The sequence below is a fragment of the Canis lupus genome, chromosome 21 (genome assembly GCF_048164855.1).
Source record: "Canis lupus baileyi chromosome 21, mCanLup2.hap1, whole genome shotgun sequence".
NCBI lineage: Eukaryota > Metazoa > Chordata > Mammalia > Carnivora > Canidae > Canis > Canis lupus.
In genome coordinates this window covers 46,540,498-46,557,940 of record NC_132858.1, presented here as the reverse complement: position 1 = coordinate 46,557,940, position 17,443 = coordinate 46,540,498, and the positions used below count along the sequence as shown (strand labels likewise).

At 42.2% G+C, this 17,443-nt stretch overlaps 1 protein-coding gene across 4 annotated transcripts in view; it reads right to left on the bottom strand.

The window, feature by feature from the left end:
• The window catches only part of CDK13 (cyclin dependent kinase 13), a 121,145-nt gene extending 104,428 nt beyond the window's left edge, over positions 1–16,717 (bottom strand). For 2 of the 4 annotated variants that reach the window (XM_072791641.1, XM_072791640.1), the window contains exon 1: positions 15,230–16,716. In XM_072791641.1, coding sequence (XP_072647742.1) covers positions 15,230–16,443 — 1,214 coding nt within the window. In that variant the 5' untranslated portion in view covers positions 16,444–16,716. Of the gene's footprint in view, positions 1–15,229 lie in introns of all 4 variants that reach the window. The other 2 variants (XM_072791639.1, XM_072791642.1) reach the window with 2 other exon arrangements.
• Between the last annotated feature and the right edge of the window lie 726 nt (positions 16,718–17,443).

Here is a 17,443-nt window from a genome sequence, read left to right as displayed (position 1 = left end):
TATTTTTTTATTTTATTTATTTTTTTTTTATTAAACATTTTTTTTTATTTTTTTAATTTATTTATGATAGGCACACAGTGAGAGAGAGAGAGGCAGAGACACAGGCAGAGGGAGAAGCAGGCTCCATGCACCGGGAGCCCGATGTGGGATTCGATCCCGGGTCTCCAGGATCGCGCCCTGGGTCAAAGGCAGGCGCCAAACCGCTGCGCCACCCAGGGATCCCTTATTTTTTTATTTTTTAAAGATTTTATTTATTCATGAGAGAAAGAGGCAGATACATATATATATATATATGCGCGTGTGTATATATGTATATATAAAATACCTGAAACTCGTCAAAAATAAATAAATAAAACATCAACAGAAAAGTTTAAAGATGGAGACAACTGGGTTGCTCAGTGGTTGAGCACCTGCCTTTGGCTCAGGGTGTGATCCTGGGGTCCTGGGACTGAGTCCAACATTGGGCTCCCCACAAGGAGCCTGTTTCCCCCTCTGCCAATGTCTCTGCATTTCTCTGTCTCTGTCATGAAAAAATAAAATCTTTTTTTCTTAAAAAAATAAAAGTTTAAAGATGATCACCAGAAATTATAACCAAAATGTATAATATGAAGAAACCTTGTCATTTTAATAAAAATAAAAAAGTTGTACAAATTTATTCTTATTCCTTAACCTTAAGAATTTTTTTAAAGGTTTTAATTTATTTACTCATGATAGAGAGAGAGAGAGAGAGAGAGAGACACACACACAGAGAGAGAGGCAGAGACACAGGCAGAGGGAGAAGCAGGCTCCATGCAGGGAGCCCGATGCGGGACTCGATCCCAGAACTCCAGGATCACGCCCTGGGCCAACGGCAGGCGCTAAACCACTGAGCCACCCAGGGATCCCCAAACCTTAAAGAATTAAATTCAGAAAATCATGCATACTTAAGTAACACATTACAAAAATACTATAAACATTGATGCATGTATTTTTCATTAAAAAATTTTTCATATGTTTCTTCATGTATACTGAGAAAACCAATATAGTTAATCACTACACATACTACAAAACAGGAGATTTTCCTCTTTGCCTAGACCCTAGGACAGTAATGAATAATTATACCAGTTCATGTATAAGGGTCAACCAAAGCATCTAGAATCTTTTTTGATATCAAAAATTAGACTCTTGAGGGAACCAATTTTAATTAAAAAATAAATGTATGCATTCATATAAAAAACAAAATCACAGCCAACATCATTTTGTGGGAAAAAGGCTAAAACGTTTTCCCAATAGGATCAGGATCAAGAAAAGAAAGTCTAATTTTGCCACTTCTAACCAACACCATACTTGAGACTCTAGCCATTGCAATTAAGAAAAAATAAAAGGAAAAAAAATAAAATAAAAGGAATCCAGATTGGGGAGGGGGGTGAGAAGTAAAACTATTTGCAGATGACATAATCTTGTACATAGAAAATCCTAAAAAACAAACTAAAAACTATCAGAACTAATAAGTAAGCATGGTGGCAGGATACACGATCAATGTAGAAAAATTCACTGCAGTTCCATGCACTACCAATGGACAATTAAGTGAAATTACAAAAACAACTCCCGTTACAATAGTCTTAAAATGTATACTCAGGAATAAATCTAACCAAAAAACGTTTACCCTGAAAACTTCAAAATAAAAACCATTGAAAATACTGGGGGAACATAAATAAATGGAAGGACATTCCATCCATATTCATGGATTTGATGACTTAGCATTAAGATAGCAATACTCCCAAATCAATCTCCAGATTCAGTGCAAACCCAAAGAAATCCAAGCTGCCTTTTAGCACAATTTGGCAAACTGATCCTAAAATTCATGTGGAAATACAAAAGACCCTCTGCCTCTCCATAAAAGGGAAGATTAAAGCAATGTAAAAGAGCAAAGTTGGAGAACTTGCACTTCCTGATTTCAAAAACTACTGCAAAATTAAAATAATCAAGACTGTATAGTACTAGCATAGGATGGACATGTAAATCAATGGCCTAAAACTGACAATCCAGAAATAAACCCTCACATTTATGGTCAGTGTATTTTCAAAAAGAATGCCAATACAAAAGTCAATGGAGTAAGAATACATAGTATTTTTAACAAGTGGTGCTGGCACAACTGGATTTCCCTGCAAAAGAATGAAGCTGAATTGCTTTCTCTCACCATACATAAGAATTAACTCAAAATAGATCAAAGACCAAAATGTAAAAGCTAAAACTATAAAACTCTTAGAAGAAAATATAGGAATAAATCTTTGCGATGTTCAATTAGACAAAGCCTTCTTAGATATGATATCCAAGCACAAGCAACAACATAAAAAGTTAACTAGACTTCATCAGAATTAAGAACTTCTGTGCATTAATGTCAACAAAGTGACACAATGGGAAAATTTTTTTTGCGAATCACATATTTGTACTATAACTTAATTGCTCCCCTGTTCATTGTACTGTTCTGGTTTGGTTTGGTTTTGTTTAACTAGGTAGGTATCATTCCTCCCATTTTTTTTTTTTTTTTTTTTCATTCCTCCCATTTTAGAAGTAGGAAGACCAGAGCTCAAAAAGGAGAAGTAAATTGCTTGGCAGTGCTCTGCTACTAAAGCACCAGAATTAGTACCTAAATCCACATCTATATAATTTCTAGTCTTTGTTTTTTCCCTTATGGTGGATATTTACCCAGTCAACCCAAAGCAGGAGATCTGCCAACTAGATAGTAGTCTTTTGGTTGTTCTGTGAACACTCTAGGAATTCTTTCTTTTTTCTTCTGAGTCCACAGACAATGACTCAAAAGCTAAGTGACTTGTCCAAAGTTTACACTGTTAGAATGACCTAAAGTGGTTACAAACAAGTTACCTAGGGAAGAATCCAGGTTTTTTTGCTCTAAATTAAAACTAACTCTCCTGAATACAAGAGTTCTTCTTTCGGGCAGCCCGAGTGGCTCAGAGGTTTAGCGCTGCCCTCAGCCCAGGGCCTGATCCTGGAGACACAGGATCGAGTCCCACGTCAGGTTCCCTGCATGGAGCCTGCTTATGTCTCTGCCTCTCCTTCTCTCTCTCTCTCTCTCTCTCTCTCTCTGTCTTTCATGAATAAATAAATTTTAAAAATCTTAAAAAAAAAAAAAAAAGAGTTCTTCTTTCTAGAAGAAATGTCACAGGCATATTAGTACCCAAAATATATAAAGAACTCTAGAGATTCAACAAGAAGAAAACTAAATTTTTAGAAAAAGATGGATCTGAATAAACATTTTCCCAAAAAAAGATATGTAAATAGCCAACAAACATTTGAAAAGATGAGCAGTATCATTAGTCACTAGGGAGATGCATATCAAAAGTACAAGGAGTAATCAAGACAGATATAATAAAAACAACAACTGTCAAGGATATGAAGAAACTGAAACCTTCATATACCGCTGGTTGGAATATTAAAGTGATGCAGCCACTCTGGCAAACAGGTTGGCAATTCCTTAAAATGTTAAACATAAATTACCACATGACCCAGAAATTCTACTCCTAGATATTCACCCAAGAGATATAAAAACATTATCTCATGAAAAAAAAAATCTCATGCAAAAACTAAACATAAGTGTTCGTGGAAGCATAATTCATAATAGTCAAAACTGAAAACAACCAAAATATCCATCAACTGAAAATAAAATGTGAATAGTCATACAATGGTATACTATTTTGCCATAAAAAAATACTGATGACACATGCTATAACACAGCTGAACTTAAAAACATTATGCTTAAATGAAATTAGTCAGTCATAAAAAACCATGAATCGTATGATCCCATTTATATGAAATGTCCAAAATAGGCAAATCCATACACATAAAAAGTAGATTGGTAGTTGCCAGAGACGTGTGGAAGTGAGAATGGGGACTGAATACTAAGAGACACTGAGTTTCTTTTTGGGGTGATTAAAATGTTCTAATGGCTGCACAACTCTGAATATACTAAAGGCCACTGACTGTACCAGTTAAAATTAGAGTAAATTGCATGGTAGGTGAACAATATCTCAAAAAAGACGTTATTTTAAAAACTAGAAACATTAAGTGACAGGAAACTGAAATGTTTTGTGTTTATTTCCTTTATGTTCCTTATGAAACACTCAAGTTAAGAAAATAAAAGACACATGACTGACTTTTTTGTGGATTTTCTCAGGCAAACAAGTTCTAGTCCACTGAGCACATGAACTGAACTGTGTTTGTCTTCATGTTTCACTGAACCATGCCCTGATATGTGTTTTTGAAGACAAAAAAAGGAAAGATGGTGAGAAGAGTAGAGGGTAGCCTTAACACCTAATCTGCTCAAAGGCATATTCTTTTGACTTGTCCAGCTCTAGTTCTTACAAATTTATTCATCAGCCAATATTAGACTCTATTAATAACAGAAGAATTTTTTTTTCCCTAAGTCTGAAGTGCTGGATATTTTCTTATCCAAATGAATTTAACATTTTTTTGGCATCTATTTCCTATCACATGCTGTGGTAGGTGCTTAAGAGACACTAAGATTAAAAAAGAACCTCATGGGACTTACAATCCAGTGGCTGAAGCAAAAACAAAATATTATGTAAATTCTCGTCAAACTACACCAGTGAGAAGTGGAAGAAGTCAAAGTACTAAAGGGGAAAAAAAAGTCCATGTAGAATTCCATACCTAGCAAAAATATCTTTCAAAATGGAGACTTTTTCAAACAAATGAAATAGCAGAGCTGCATTATAAAAAATGCTGAAAGACATTTCTCTCGCTAGAGGAAAATACTACATCAAAACTTGTATCTACACCAAGGAATGAGAAGTGTTTGAAAGGTATAAATTACAGATATAAATTATTTTTCTCATTTTTAAATTTCATGTCCATAAACAACATATATAAGTCCTCTATATAGAGAAATAAGACATATGATAAGAATGGTACGTAAGAGGAGAAGAAAAAACAGGAAGCATACTATTGTTATTACGTTATATATGAAAGTAGGCTGTGATACGCTAAAGATGTATATTTTAAGATCAAAGAAGAAATTTTTGTGACCATGAGTTAGGCTTAGTTTTGGGGCAACACAAAATACATGAATCACAAAAGAAAAAAATTGCTATATTGGACTTCATAGAATTCTGCTCTACAAAATTACTGTTAAGGAAAGGCAACCACAGAACGAGAGAGATCACTTGCAAAATATTTGTATCTGATAAGGAACTTGTATCTAAAATAGGTACAGAACTGTTACAATTCAATAGAACAACCCAATTCATAAAGAGTATGGACAAAATGTTTTAAGACACTTTAGAAAAGATATGAAGAGCAAATAATCATATGGAAAGACACTTAACATTATTAGTCATTAGGGAATTGCAAATAAAACCACAATGATGTACTACTACACATCCACCAGAACAGCCAAGATCAAAGACTGACGAAACTGAAGGTTTAATGAGGATATGAAGCTATTGGAATGGTCATATGTTGTTGACTAGAATGCAAAATGGTACATCCATTTTGGAAAATACGCTGCTTATAATGTAAAACATTCACTTACAGCACAGCAATCCCACTACTAATTTACTTGTAAGAAATAAAAACAAAAGTGCAGCCCGGGTGGCTCAGCGGTTTAGCACCGCCTTCAGCCCAGGTCGTGGTCCTGGAGACCCGGGATCGAGTCCCATGTCAAGCACCCTGCATGGAGCCTGCTTCTCCCTCTGCCTGTGTCTCTACCTCTCTCTCTCTCTCTCTCTCTGTGTCTCTCATGAATAAATAAATGAAATTAAAAAAAAAAAGAAATAAAAACAAAAGAATTACATCAAATTTCACAACAGCTTTGTTCATAATAGCCCCAAACTAGATATAACTCAAATGCTCATCGGCTGGGTGAATGGACAAGCAAATTATCCTAATTCTATGCAATGCATATAAAAATGGAATACTACTCAGCAATAAAAAGGAAGAAACCACTCAAGCATGCAACATCATCAATGAATCTATGTGAATTCACCAAGATTACATACCATATAAGTAGCAGTTACCAAGGACCACAGGTAGGAGACAAACTACAAAGGAGTCACAGGAAACTTTTTGGGGTAATGGAAATGTTGTTTATCATGATTGTGGTGGTGGTGGTTACACAAGTATATCTAATCGTCAAAAGCCATTTAAATGTATACTTAAAATTGGTAAATTATACTGTATGTAAATTATGCCTTAATAAAACTGACTTTTTAATGAATGAATGAAATATGTCCAATATACTGGTGGGGGAGGGGTGGTAACAACTCAAATTAATGCAAGCCTGAATGTGAGAAATCACTTCTGGATGAGATTAATGAAGATGACACCTCAACTATGGCTGGAAGAATGGCCAAGTAGGATTAGCCAATTGAGAAAAGGGCATAAACTAAAGTGAAGGGCACCTGTAATTCCATGTTTTTAAAATAGTAACAAGTCCAGTTCGCACTATGATCGACATATATACTGAGAAATAAGGGTAGTTTGGGCTGTCTGGAGTAAAGAATCATAAGTGCCCAGCTCAGGAATTTGATGCTATGTTTTATAGGGATCCCTGGGTTGCTCAGTGGTTTGGTGCCCGCCTTTGGCCCAGGGCGTGATCGAGTCCCGCCTCAGGCTCCCAGCATGGAGCCTGCTTCTCCCTCCTCCTGTGTCTCTGCCCCCCCCCCATGTCTATCATAAATAAATAAATCTTTAAAAAAGTATGTTTTATAGAAAAATGATAGGATCAAAGTGGTATTTTAAGATTAGTTTGAATGCAGAAAACAGAAGAGGCCTGAAAAAAAACCCAACGCAATCGACCCAACAATAAAAATGTAAACGAATGTAAAAATTCCTAAATGGAACAGATAAAGACCATGTCAAAAGTACCAACAAACAAGCAATTCCCAGAACTGGGGAAGAAGAGGTAAGTATTACTAATGTTTTGGCACTGGGTGCCTGGGAGAAACTACTGTCATTCAAAACACACAAACAGGGATCCCTGGGTGGCTCAGCGGTTTGGCGCCTGCCTTCTGCCCGCGGCGTGATCCTGGGGGTCCCGGGATGGAGTGCCACATCAGGCCCCCTGCATGGACCTGCTTCTCCCTCTGCCTGTGTCTGCCTCTGTGTGTGTGTGTGTGTGTCTCATGAATAAATAAATTTTTAAAAATCTAAACACACACACACACAGACATAGGCATAATTCTAACAGTTCTTAATACAAAACACGGGGCGGGGCGCCTGGTTGGCTCAGTCAGTTAAGCATCTGCCTTTGGCTCAGGTCATTATCTCAGGGTCTGTGATTGAACCCCATGTAGGGCTCTTTGCTCAGGAGTCTGCTTCTCCCTCTCCCTTTTTCAAATAAATAAAAAGCTTAAAAAACCAAAACATTACATAAACAATGTTAAAAAACAAAAGACAAACTCATGAAAAATACTTGTTATGCCACAAAATAGCTAATACCTCTAATACAGTTATGCCACAAAATAGCTAATACCTCTAATACAGTGTGTTAAAAATAACAAACAGAAACGAATCAAGAAATTAAAACATTCAGTAAACAGATTAAAATAAATTCAGTCTTATTAAAGAAATACAACGAAAAAAATTGCATATTTGACAACTCCCAAGTGACGATGGGGCTGAGGAAATGAACACTGGCACACCTTTGGGAAACAAAAATTGGTAAAAGCCTTCTGAAGGATAATATGACACTCTACCAGAATTATAATGTGTATGTCATTTTTGACCCAACAATTTTACCTCCAAGGAGGTAATGGGACAAATGTGCACACAAACTATCTGCAATAGATATATATACATATCAAAAATTTTAGAAATAAAAAACTAAGAATCTAGCAAAATGGACTTGCCAAACAAGTTATAATACATTCATACACCAAAATACCAGAAGTGAACAAAAAAGAACATACTATAGAATGTGTCATACGAAGTAGCATTGTAATATATTCCCATAATTCCTAAGATTTACATAAAATCTTTTGTCCCAGGGTGCCTGAGGGGCTCAGTTGGTTAAGGGTCCACCTTTGGCTCAGGTCATGCTCCCAAGGGACCTGGGATCAAGCCCCACATAAGCAGGGAGCCTGCTTCTCTCTCTCCCTCTCCCACTCCCCATACCTATGTTCTCTCTCGCTCGCTCTCTAATAAATAAAATCTTAAAATAAAAAAAAAAAGCTTAAAAAAAAGCTTTTGTCCCTATGCATATATGAAGAGAGAAATCTAGAAGAATGGTATTCAAAACATCAAAGATGATCATCTCAAGTGTTTGAATTCAGGAGGACTCTCACACTCCATAATTGAAAACTTCTCACCATGAGCCTCTAGTATCTTTGTAAACAGGTGAAAAATAATGAAGAGCAATTATTAGAAAAAGAAATGACTCCAAGAAAGGAGAAATAATTTAATGTTAAATTAAGTTTGGAGAGTCAAGTATCTCAGTGAAAGTGCCCCCTATGCAAGTGAAAATGCAGAAACAGAAAAATGGGGAGGCATGCAGCCCATTAACTAGTTTCAGTTTTCAGTTTCTCTCACTACCCTTTTCGTTTCCATCTTATAAATTCCAGTTTTTAGACAAGCAAAGGGGGAAAAAAAAAGAGAGTGAGAGAGAGAGAGAGACGGGATTGGGGGGGCAAGCCAAGAAACAGACTCTTTACTATGGAGAACAAACATGGTTACCAGAGGAGATGGGGGGGGGGGTTAAATAGGTGATGAGGAATAAGGAGTGCACTTGTTATGAAGAGTACCCCGTGTTGTAGGGAAGTGTTGACTCACTCTATTGTACACCTGAAACTAATATTACACTGCATGTTAACTGGAATTTAAATAAAAAATAAATAATTTCCAGTTTTTAACCTAGATTTTATCCTTTATTCTACATTCATTTTGTTTTCCAAATATATTAAGAAAACTAAATTATCTCCTAATTTAGATGTGTGGAAATTCAAGGAACAAAAATCACTGCAAACAAGTAATACTTCTGATTCTAGCTTGATCTTTTTGCTTCTAACATCCACTTTAAAGATTATAAAGATCTACCTATGAAACAAAGCCAACCAAAACCAAAAATAACAATAAAAATTTAATAAAAATAAATAAAAAATAAAAAAATAAAAAACAATAAAAATAAAAATTATTCATAGAAAAAGTACAGAATAAGAGATTTAAATGATCTAAAATATGAGTATCAAGCAATATTAATTTTCAACAGATTTTTTAGAAAGCTACAATTTTTCAAAGTTAGGAAATAAAGCTTAGCATACAGAAAATTGTTCAGAAAATTTTCACCAAGAAAAACAGATCATTTATCTTGATTAGTACAACAGAGTGCAAATCTAAATATTAGGTCTGAATTTATTCACGCAAAAAGTGACACCCAAAATCCTCAACTCATTCCAGTAAAAGCAGCAGCTAGAAAAAGGTTCTTAAATTCTCTCCTTAAAAAAGAATTATCTCACCATCCTAGAGTATATGTGAACCAAAATACGAAATAAGTTTAGAGATACAACTGTAATCTGTGCAAAAACTGGTATGCATTAATCTGTGGAGAAATATGCTATTTAAATTATTTCGACTACTGGGGCGCCTGGGTGGCTCAGCCCATTAAGCATCTGCCTTTGGCTCAGGTCACCATCCTGGGATCAAGCCTCACATCAGGCTCCCTCTCAGCAGGGAGTCTGCTTCAACCTCCCCCTCTGCCACTCCCCCTGCTTGTGCACTCTCTCAAATAAAGAAATAAAATCCTTAAAAAAAAAAATAATTTGACTATTAATAAATGTTTCATAATTTGTCCTCCAGGATCTTACAATGTAGTAGAGAAAACACAAACATAGCCAGCCAAATAATCAGAATATTAAATAAAAAATTTTAAAGTTGTATATCAAAGACAAAGCAAAGAGCCATAGGAATATAAGAATTAACTTTTTCTACATGAATGGGGCAAGATCTCTCAAGATGGCTGAATTGGAGCTGGGTTTTGAATGCAAAGCCGGAAGCAGAGAAGAGGAAAATAAAAGGGCATTTCAAAGTAAAAGAACAGGAAGAGTAAAAATATAGAGAAATAAAAGTGCCTCTGAAAATAGAATTGATAGAATGGGGCCAGATCATAAAAGGCATTACCTGACCATGCACTGAAAAGTCTGGACTTCCATTCTATACAACGGAAGTGACAAAATCTGACCAACACTTTAAGAAAACTCTCCTGATAAAAAATAAGTTGGGAAGAAAGGAATGGAAGAACAAGGGAAGAAGAGAATGGCAACAAGAAGTCTGATTAAAAACAAAGACCTGAACTGAAGTGCTGAAAACGCAAACGGGATAAATACCAGTGAGACTTATGACTTCACCTGGAGCACCTGGGTGGCTCAGCAGTTGAGCATCTGCCCTCAGCTCAGGTCGCAATCCCAGGGTCCTGGGATCGAATCCCATATCAGGCTCCCTGAAGGGAGCCTGCTTCTCCCTCTGCCTGTCTCTGCCTCTCTGTGTCTCTCATGAATAAATAAAATATTAAAAAAAAAAAAAAAGACTTCACCTAAATCTACATTCCTTTTGAGTGTTTTCTACATTTATTCTAGTATCCTATATATCTGACACTTTTTTTTTGTCTCTAACACTTTTTAAAAGCATTTTAAGCATTACACTCACCTATGGATACTCATGCTTTATTTCTCTTAAGTACAAATCAAATCAGTAGCGTTTTATGAATTAATAGGAGCTTTATTATTCTGAAATGTCTTCATTTTATACATTTCTGAACACAGGTTCTAGGACAATACACTAAATAAATCATGACAGAAGTAACCTATATCATATACAAGTGAATACTAATAACATTTCACTTATTTACACCTACTGGTCCAACTGTCTTTAGACCCCCCAGGATCTCCATACGATTCCATAATATAGGCTTCTGCTGCTTGTCAGTGGAACAGAATTTCCACAAGTTCAGAGACAAAACCAATTAATGGGATATGTAATAATTTACTGTACTGGTTGTAACTGATCTGACTTGAGTAACTTCAGATGAAGATACTGCACTGCAAAAAAACTGTCAATAACTAAGTGTAAATAAAGTCTTCAAGGAATGTTTTTAGGCTCATATTCATAAAAGCTACAAGTTAATAAAGACAAAATGAGCCAAAAGAATCTTTAGAAGGACTAGTTTTTTACAACCCTCAAAATGCTGCAAAGATGGCCAGGAAAGGGGAACCTAGGTGGATCAGTTGGTTGAGTGTCCTCAGGTCACGATCCTGGGATCCTGAGATCAAGTCCCACATCAGGCTCCCTACAGGGAGCCTACCTACTTCTCCCTCTGCTGATGTCTCTGCCCTCCTCCCTCTCTCATGAATAAATAAAATCTTTAAAAAAAAAAAAAAAAAAAAGCCAGAAAAAAAAAAAATCAGTATATAAATACCCAAATAGGAGATGAATTTTAGCAAAACAGATCACTCCATGAGGGTGTTAGCTCCCTTGAATGCCAGCCAGGACAGTATCAATACCTAATACGAACAGCATGTTACTTCAGTCAGCCCAAGGTTTGAATCCAAGCTGACCTTGGAACAAATCACTTAACTTTTTAGAGCTTCAGTTTCCCAATCTTTTCCCAACAGAAACGTAGGGGGTGAATGTATGCTAAGTATTTACCAACGCATGGCGCATAGTAAAACCCATATGTCAGTACCATTGCCTCCCTTGAGAAACAGCTCTCTCTTCAGTATACTCTCACATTACAGGGTCAGTAAGCAAAATTCTGTGACTTCCCACACCTGAGTAGACAAATAGTAAAAAAAATAAATAAATAAATAAGGTAAGCTGGTTATACAAGAAGAAATGTACAGCTAAGGAAGGACTGATGAAAAGAAAAGCATCAACAGAGGACTGAAGATTCAGATGAAGGCCTAGAGGACACTGTGAATTAAAAGCCAACAGAATGGGGATCCCTGGGTAGCGCAGCGGTTTGGCGCCTGCCTTTGGCCCAGGGCGCGATCCCGGAGACCCGGGATCGAATCCCACATCGGGCTCCCGGTGCATGGAGCCTGCTTCTCCCTCTGCCTGTGTCTCTGCCCCTCTCTCTCTCTCTCTCTCTCTCTCTCTCTGTGACTATCATAAATAAATAAAAATTTAAAAAAATATTAAAAAAAAAAAAAAGCCAACAGAATGGAGAGGATTTATTCTAGGAACTAACACCAAGAAAAATCTTCATACCATGGCTTGAATACTACTTTCAATGTGCATGTATTCCCTTAAAATATCTACACTGACAATTCATTAATACATAAGGTCCATCTGGCCTGGTAAAAGATCTTACTACTATTTCTTATAGCCTAACACATGGTCTCTATTAAATACTTATGTAATCCACAATATTTCATATACTCAGTAAACTCCATCATCATCATCCCTGCATTTACCCATTCAACAATTACTAAGCGACGACTTGTGCCAGACACTACGCTGAACACTAAGAATACAACGGTAGGTAAAACAGGATAGCTGCCTTCACAGAGCTCACAATCTAGCAGTCTATTCATTAAGTAACACAAGCCACTTAAGACATTACTAAATTCAAAAAATAAATAAAACTTTGTGTTAAACTGGACAAGTGAGTTCAATTAATTATTCCTAAACAGTAATAACACATTTGTTATATATTCAAAAATCTTAAAAGTTTCCAACCATTTCAGCTGTAAATTCTGGACCCAGTATTTTAAGCAGGACAGTTAACAAACCAGATATAATGTGAAAAATCTCAAAGCCACACCTCATTACAAATGAGGTTTTTTGTTTTTGTTTTTGTTTTTTTTGGCCCAGAGAAGAAAAGACTCAGAAGACGTGGCAAGTGTCTTTACATTTTAAAGAGGTAGCATACCAGTTTGCTCTGTATCATTCCAAAGGGTTAAACTTGAAGCAATGGGTAGAAAGTTACACGGAAGGTAGATTTCTGTTTCAATGTGAAGAGTTCTAATAATTCAAGCTATTCAATAATAATTCAGCCACATTACATTTCCATAATAATCTATAGTATTTCTATACTTTACAAAACATAAATTTTCGCTTAATCCTTGAAATAATGCAAAAAAAAACAAGTATATCCCTGTTACGGTTTAGGAAACTGAGTCTCCAAGGGAGGGTCTTGCTAAGATACCAGGCAAAGCTGGTCTAGAACTCAAGTTCCAAATTTAACGGAACAGGCTGTCTCAAAGTAATGTCTTCCCATGTCTAGACGTATTCTGGCACAGACCAAACAGACAGCTGTCAGGAATGCTGGCCAAGATATCTAAAGCCTCTTCCAAATCCAATACTTTAAAAATGCTGGTGGTCACTGTAAATGCCATGAAAAGATTCAGCAATGAATGATCCTCTAGAACGCAAGCTTCATGAGGGCAAGGTCCCCATCTTCCTTCACCAATCTATTCCAGTCCCTAGAACAGTAACTGGCACTGATCTGCTGAATAAATATTTGCAAAATACGAATAACACTAATCATGCATACCACTACTACACGATGTATTTAAAATACACAGCACTATTAAGGCCAGGACCTTGTAAAGTATCCATAAACCAAAAACCCAGATAAACACAAACTCTATTCTTAAAATTGCATCATACCCTTAAAATTGTTATCTCAAGTCCTGAAATGTAACCTAATAATTTTCAAAAAACAGTGTTGATCACAGAAAACATAAAAACAAAAACAACCCCAAAACAACAAAAATGCAAACCTTCTGGCACACCTAAAACGTTTTTTAACTAAAAGTAAAATGCAAGGTCTTACAGGACACGAAGGCTAAGTTTGGTGAAATGAGTTTTCAGTTGACAGTCTTTGCTTAAGACATCAACTAGAATTTTAAGTGTGCTTGAACACTGTAAGGATGAAGTGATTTATACAGCTGTTTTCATTTAAGGACAAACACACCCAGATCTCCACTGGAATCACATCTTGACAAATATTTACTAGGCTGACACTTCAAAGAAATGTGCTAATTTTACAGGTATATGTATCAAGATTCAACATAACTTCTACTGAGAGGTATTCGCATCCGCTTGGCATTGCTGAAAACTAAGGCCAGTAAGAAAAACACGACCAACGAAAATGACATTTTGTAGTACCCTAAAACTAGAAGGCCTGGAGTTTCCAGACAGCTGAAGGGATAGAAGAACCTGCAAAATATTCCAAAAGTTATTCTTAATTCACTTTGCTTAACAGGTACCCGCGTATCAATGCTCACACTTTTCCTAGAGAATAGAAATGTATAACAAACAAGGTGTGACAACCACATCAAAGATTTACTCCAATTTCACTGGATTAAATTACAGCTTTTAAAGATTTCTGAACAAAGATCGTGATATTTAAAGGTACAGCTAACTTTTAAAATAAAAGTAAATAGTAATTTAATACGATAGTAAACAGCGTAATACTGTAAGGATGTGCTAGACCCTTCACTTGGGTGCACCAATCAATTACACGTTATTAGCAACTGGGTGTCATCATACATAGAAACCACAGTCTCGTCATTTTTTTTCTCTTTACCACTTAAACGACCATCCCACCCAAGAATACCACAAAATGGGCATCCTCCTTATCTCGAGAATTTAGAATCCTTTAAGTTCCCACGTAAGTTCCACATCCTCGTGGAAGAGTAAACTTTACGGAAAAGCTGCCTTTTCCGTCGCTGTATTATTAATCACCTGCAGCATGTGCAATCCACTTCTAACTCTGACATCAGCGAGCGACTCTGAGTGTCCCTTACAGGACGTAGGTAGGTCCTAGCTAGGAAGTTCGCTCCTAACCCTCCAAAGATGCAACCTCTTCAGAAAGCTTTCAAGATTCTGGCAAATTCAACCACCTCTCGGTCTACCCGAAGAAACTGCTGGGAGAGCAAAGGGCGGCTGAAGAGACACCTGCTAGTGTGTTCACCAGCAAGTCTAACCCCCCTGAGCTCTCCCCCGGCGGTCGTGCGAGAACAAGTCTGCCGGACCTGTTGCTCTGCCCCCCGCCCCACGACACGGTGTCACGGGCGCGCGAAGCCGGGGGTCCGGCCGGGTCTCCTCGCGCCGGCTGCGGGCTCGGGCGGCCCCGCAGGGCCCGGTCACCGCTCCCCCTGCCCCCGCCGCCGCCGCCGCCGCCGCCGCCGCCGCCGCCGGGGGGTGGGGGGGAGGGGAGGGGAGGGGGGCTCGGGCCGGCGCGGCCGCAGGCGGGCCCACCCGGGGGCCGACTCACCTGATCACCGGGCTGTAGGGGCTCCGGGAGCGGCGCCAGCTGCTGCTGCTGTAGGGGCTGGGGGACACGTCGCCGCCCCGCTCGTACGAGCTGTGGCGGCTGTAGCTGGGGGAGCGGCGGCGGCTGTAGGGGCTCGGGGAGCGCGCCAGCCGCCGGGAGTACGGGCTGCTGCCACCTCCTGCCGGGCTGGGGGACTTGCGGCTCCTCAGGCTCTGCGACGCCCTGTGGGACACCGGGCTGTCGTCCCGACCTCCCAGCGGGCTCAGGGACCGCTGCCGCCGCCTGTAGGCCTTGGGCTCGCTCTTGTCCTCCCGGTAGGCCTTGGGCGGCTCCTTGTAGGCCGACGGCGGCTCCTTGGACGACTTAGTCCGGCTCCGGTGCGCCTTCGGGTCTCGGTCCTTGCGGCTGCTGCTGCTGCTCGACGTGGCCGAGGCGCTTTTCCGGCGGCCGCCGCTGCTGCTGCTGCTGCCGCTCTTGGCGGCCTCGGCCCGCTCCTCGCCGCTGTGGCTGTGGCGGCTGCGGGACTTGGAGGCCTCGCCGGCGCCGCGCTGCCCGTCCCGCCGCCGGTGCTCGCGGTGGCGCTCCTTGCTGCGGCCGCTGCTGCTGCGGCGGTCCCGGCGGGGCCTGCGCTCCGAGCCCTCCCCGCGCCGCTGGGTGCCAGAGGAGGAGGCCGGACTCCCGCCGCTGCCCCCCGTTCCCCCGGCAGCCGTCGCCGCCGTTGCCGCGCTGGCCCCCCCCAGCAGCAGCCCCTGCTCGGACTGGGAGCTCACATCCTCGTACTCCACCAGCGGGGTCACACCCCCGCCGCTACTAGCACCGCCACCGCCGTCCTGCTGCGGCTGGGGCAGCGAGAAGACCCGACGCTTCTCCGCCTCCTGCCCGGCGCGGGGCCCGCGGCGCCGCTTCTGCCGCCCTCCTGCGCGCCTCTTGCCTCTCGCCAGCCGCTTGACCTCCAGAGGGGGGCCCGGGCTGAAGCAAGAGGAGGAGGCCGCGGCGGCGGCGGCTGCGGCGGCGGCCGTGCCGGGAGCAGCCAGGAAGAGCAGAGGCGGCGGGGGCGGCGGCGGTTGCAGGAGCTGCGGCTGCAGGAGCGGCAACAGCAGCGGCGGCTGCTGAGGGGACAGGAATCGCCTCCGCTTGCGGCGTTCCTCCAACTTCTTCTCCGCCCAGCTCAGGCCCCCGCCTCCCCCCAGCGCCGTGTCCGAGCTGCTCGGCATCGCCTAGGGCCCGCCGCAGAGCGCGGCGCGGGTGCGGCCTCCTCCCGGGTCAGATCCTGGCCATCGCCGCCGCCGGAAACGGGAACTGCGGCGGAGGGACACCGAGCACCAGGGCCGGCCGCGAGCCGCGCCACGATAATCCGGGTCAGGACTCGGGTCCTCGGGGTCCGGGTCGCGGTCGGGAGTGCGGCGGCCTCGGGCCCGAGGGGAGCGGGAGCCCCGGCGGCCCAGCTCGCGGTCCTGCTCGCCGTCCCGGCCTCCGCCGCACACACCCCAGAGGCGCCGGGCGCTGACCTGCGGGGGAGTCCGGAGTCCTCCAAGTGCCCCCGGGGGCGGGGGAGCGGCGTCGGCCGCGCTCTCGGCTCGGGCAGCGCAACGCGGAAGTACCACCTTCGTCCCCGCTTCACTCCATCGCGCCCTGACGTGGGGCGCGAGTTCAGGGGAGGGGAGTGGGCGAGACAACAACACGCCTCCGCCGCCGCCTCCTCCGCGTCGACGTCGTCCTCCTGTGGTGGCGGCGACACCCGGCGGGCGCCTCGGAAGTGGCCTGGGCCTGACAACAACTCCCGGCCTCGGGCCTCGCGCACTCGGCCGCCCGCGGGGACGGGCGGCGGGGCGGGGCGGGGCGAGGCGGGGGCGACCGGGCTGCGGCTCCGGCTGGGGCACGAGTGTGCGGGGCTGGGCGGGGGGCTGTTTCCGGGGAGGTGCGGGCGGGGGGCGGTTTCTGCGCCTGGGGCGGCGGGCACGGGCCCTGACTTTCTTCTTCCTTCGCCGCCGCCGCCGCCGCCGCCGCCGCCGCCGCTGCCAGCAGAGGTGGCGGAGCTCCCCTTTCCTCCGCTCCCCCCCCTCCACGAGGAGGCTCCTGGTGTGCGCGGCCGGCCCGGCTCGCTCCTCCCCTTCCCTCTCCGAGCCTCGTCAGGAGGAGGGAGGGCGACGGCACTCGCTGGTTGGGCCCTAACCTCCACAACCCCTCCTTCTCGCCTCGCTCTCTCGGCCTTTC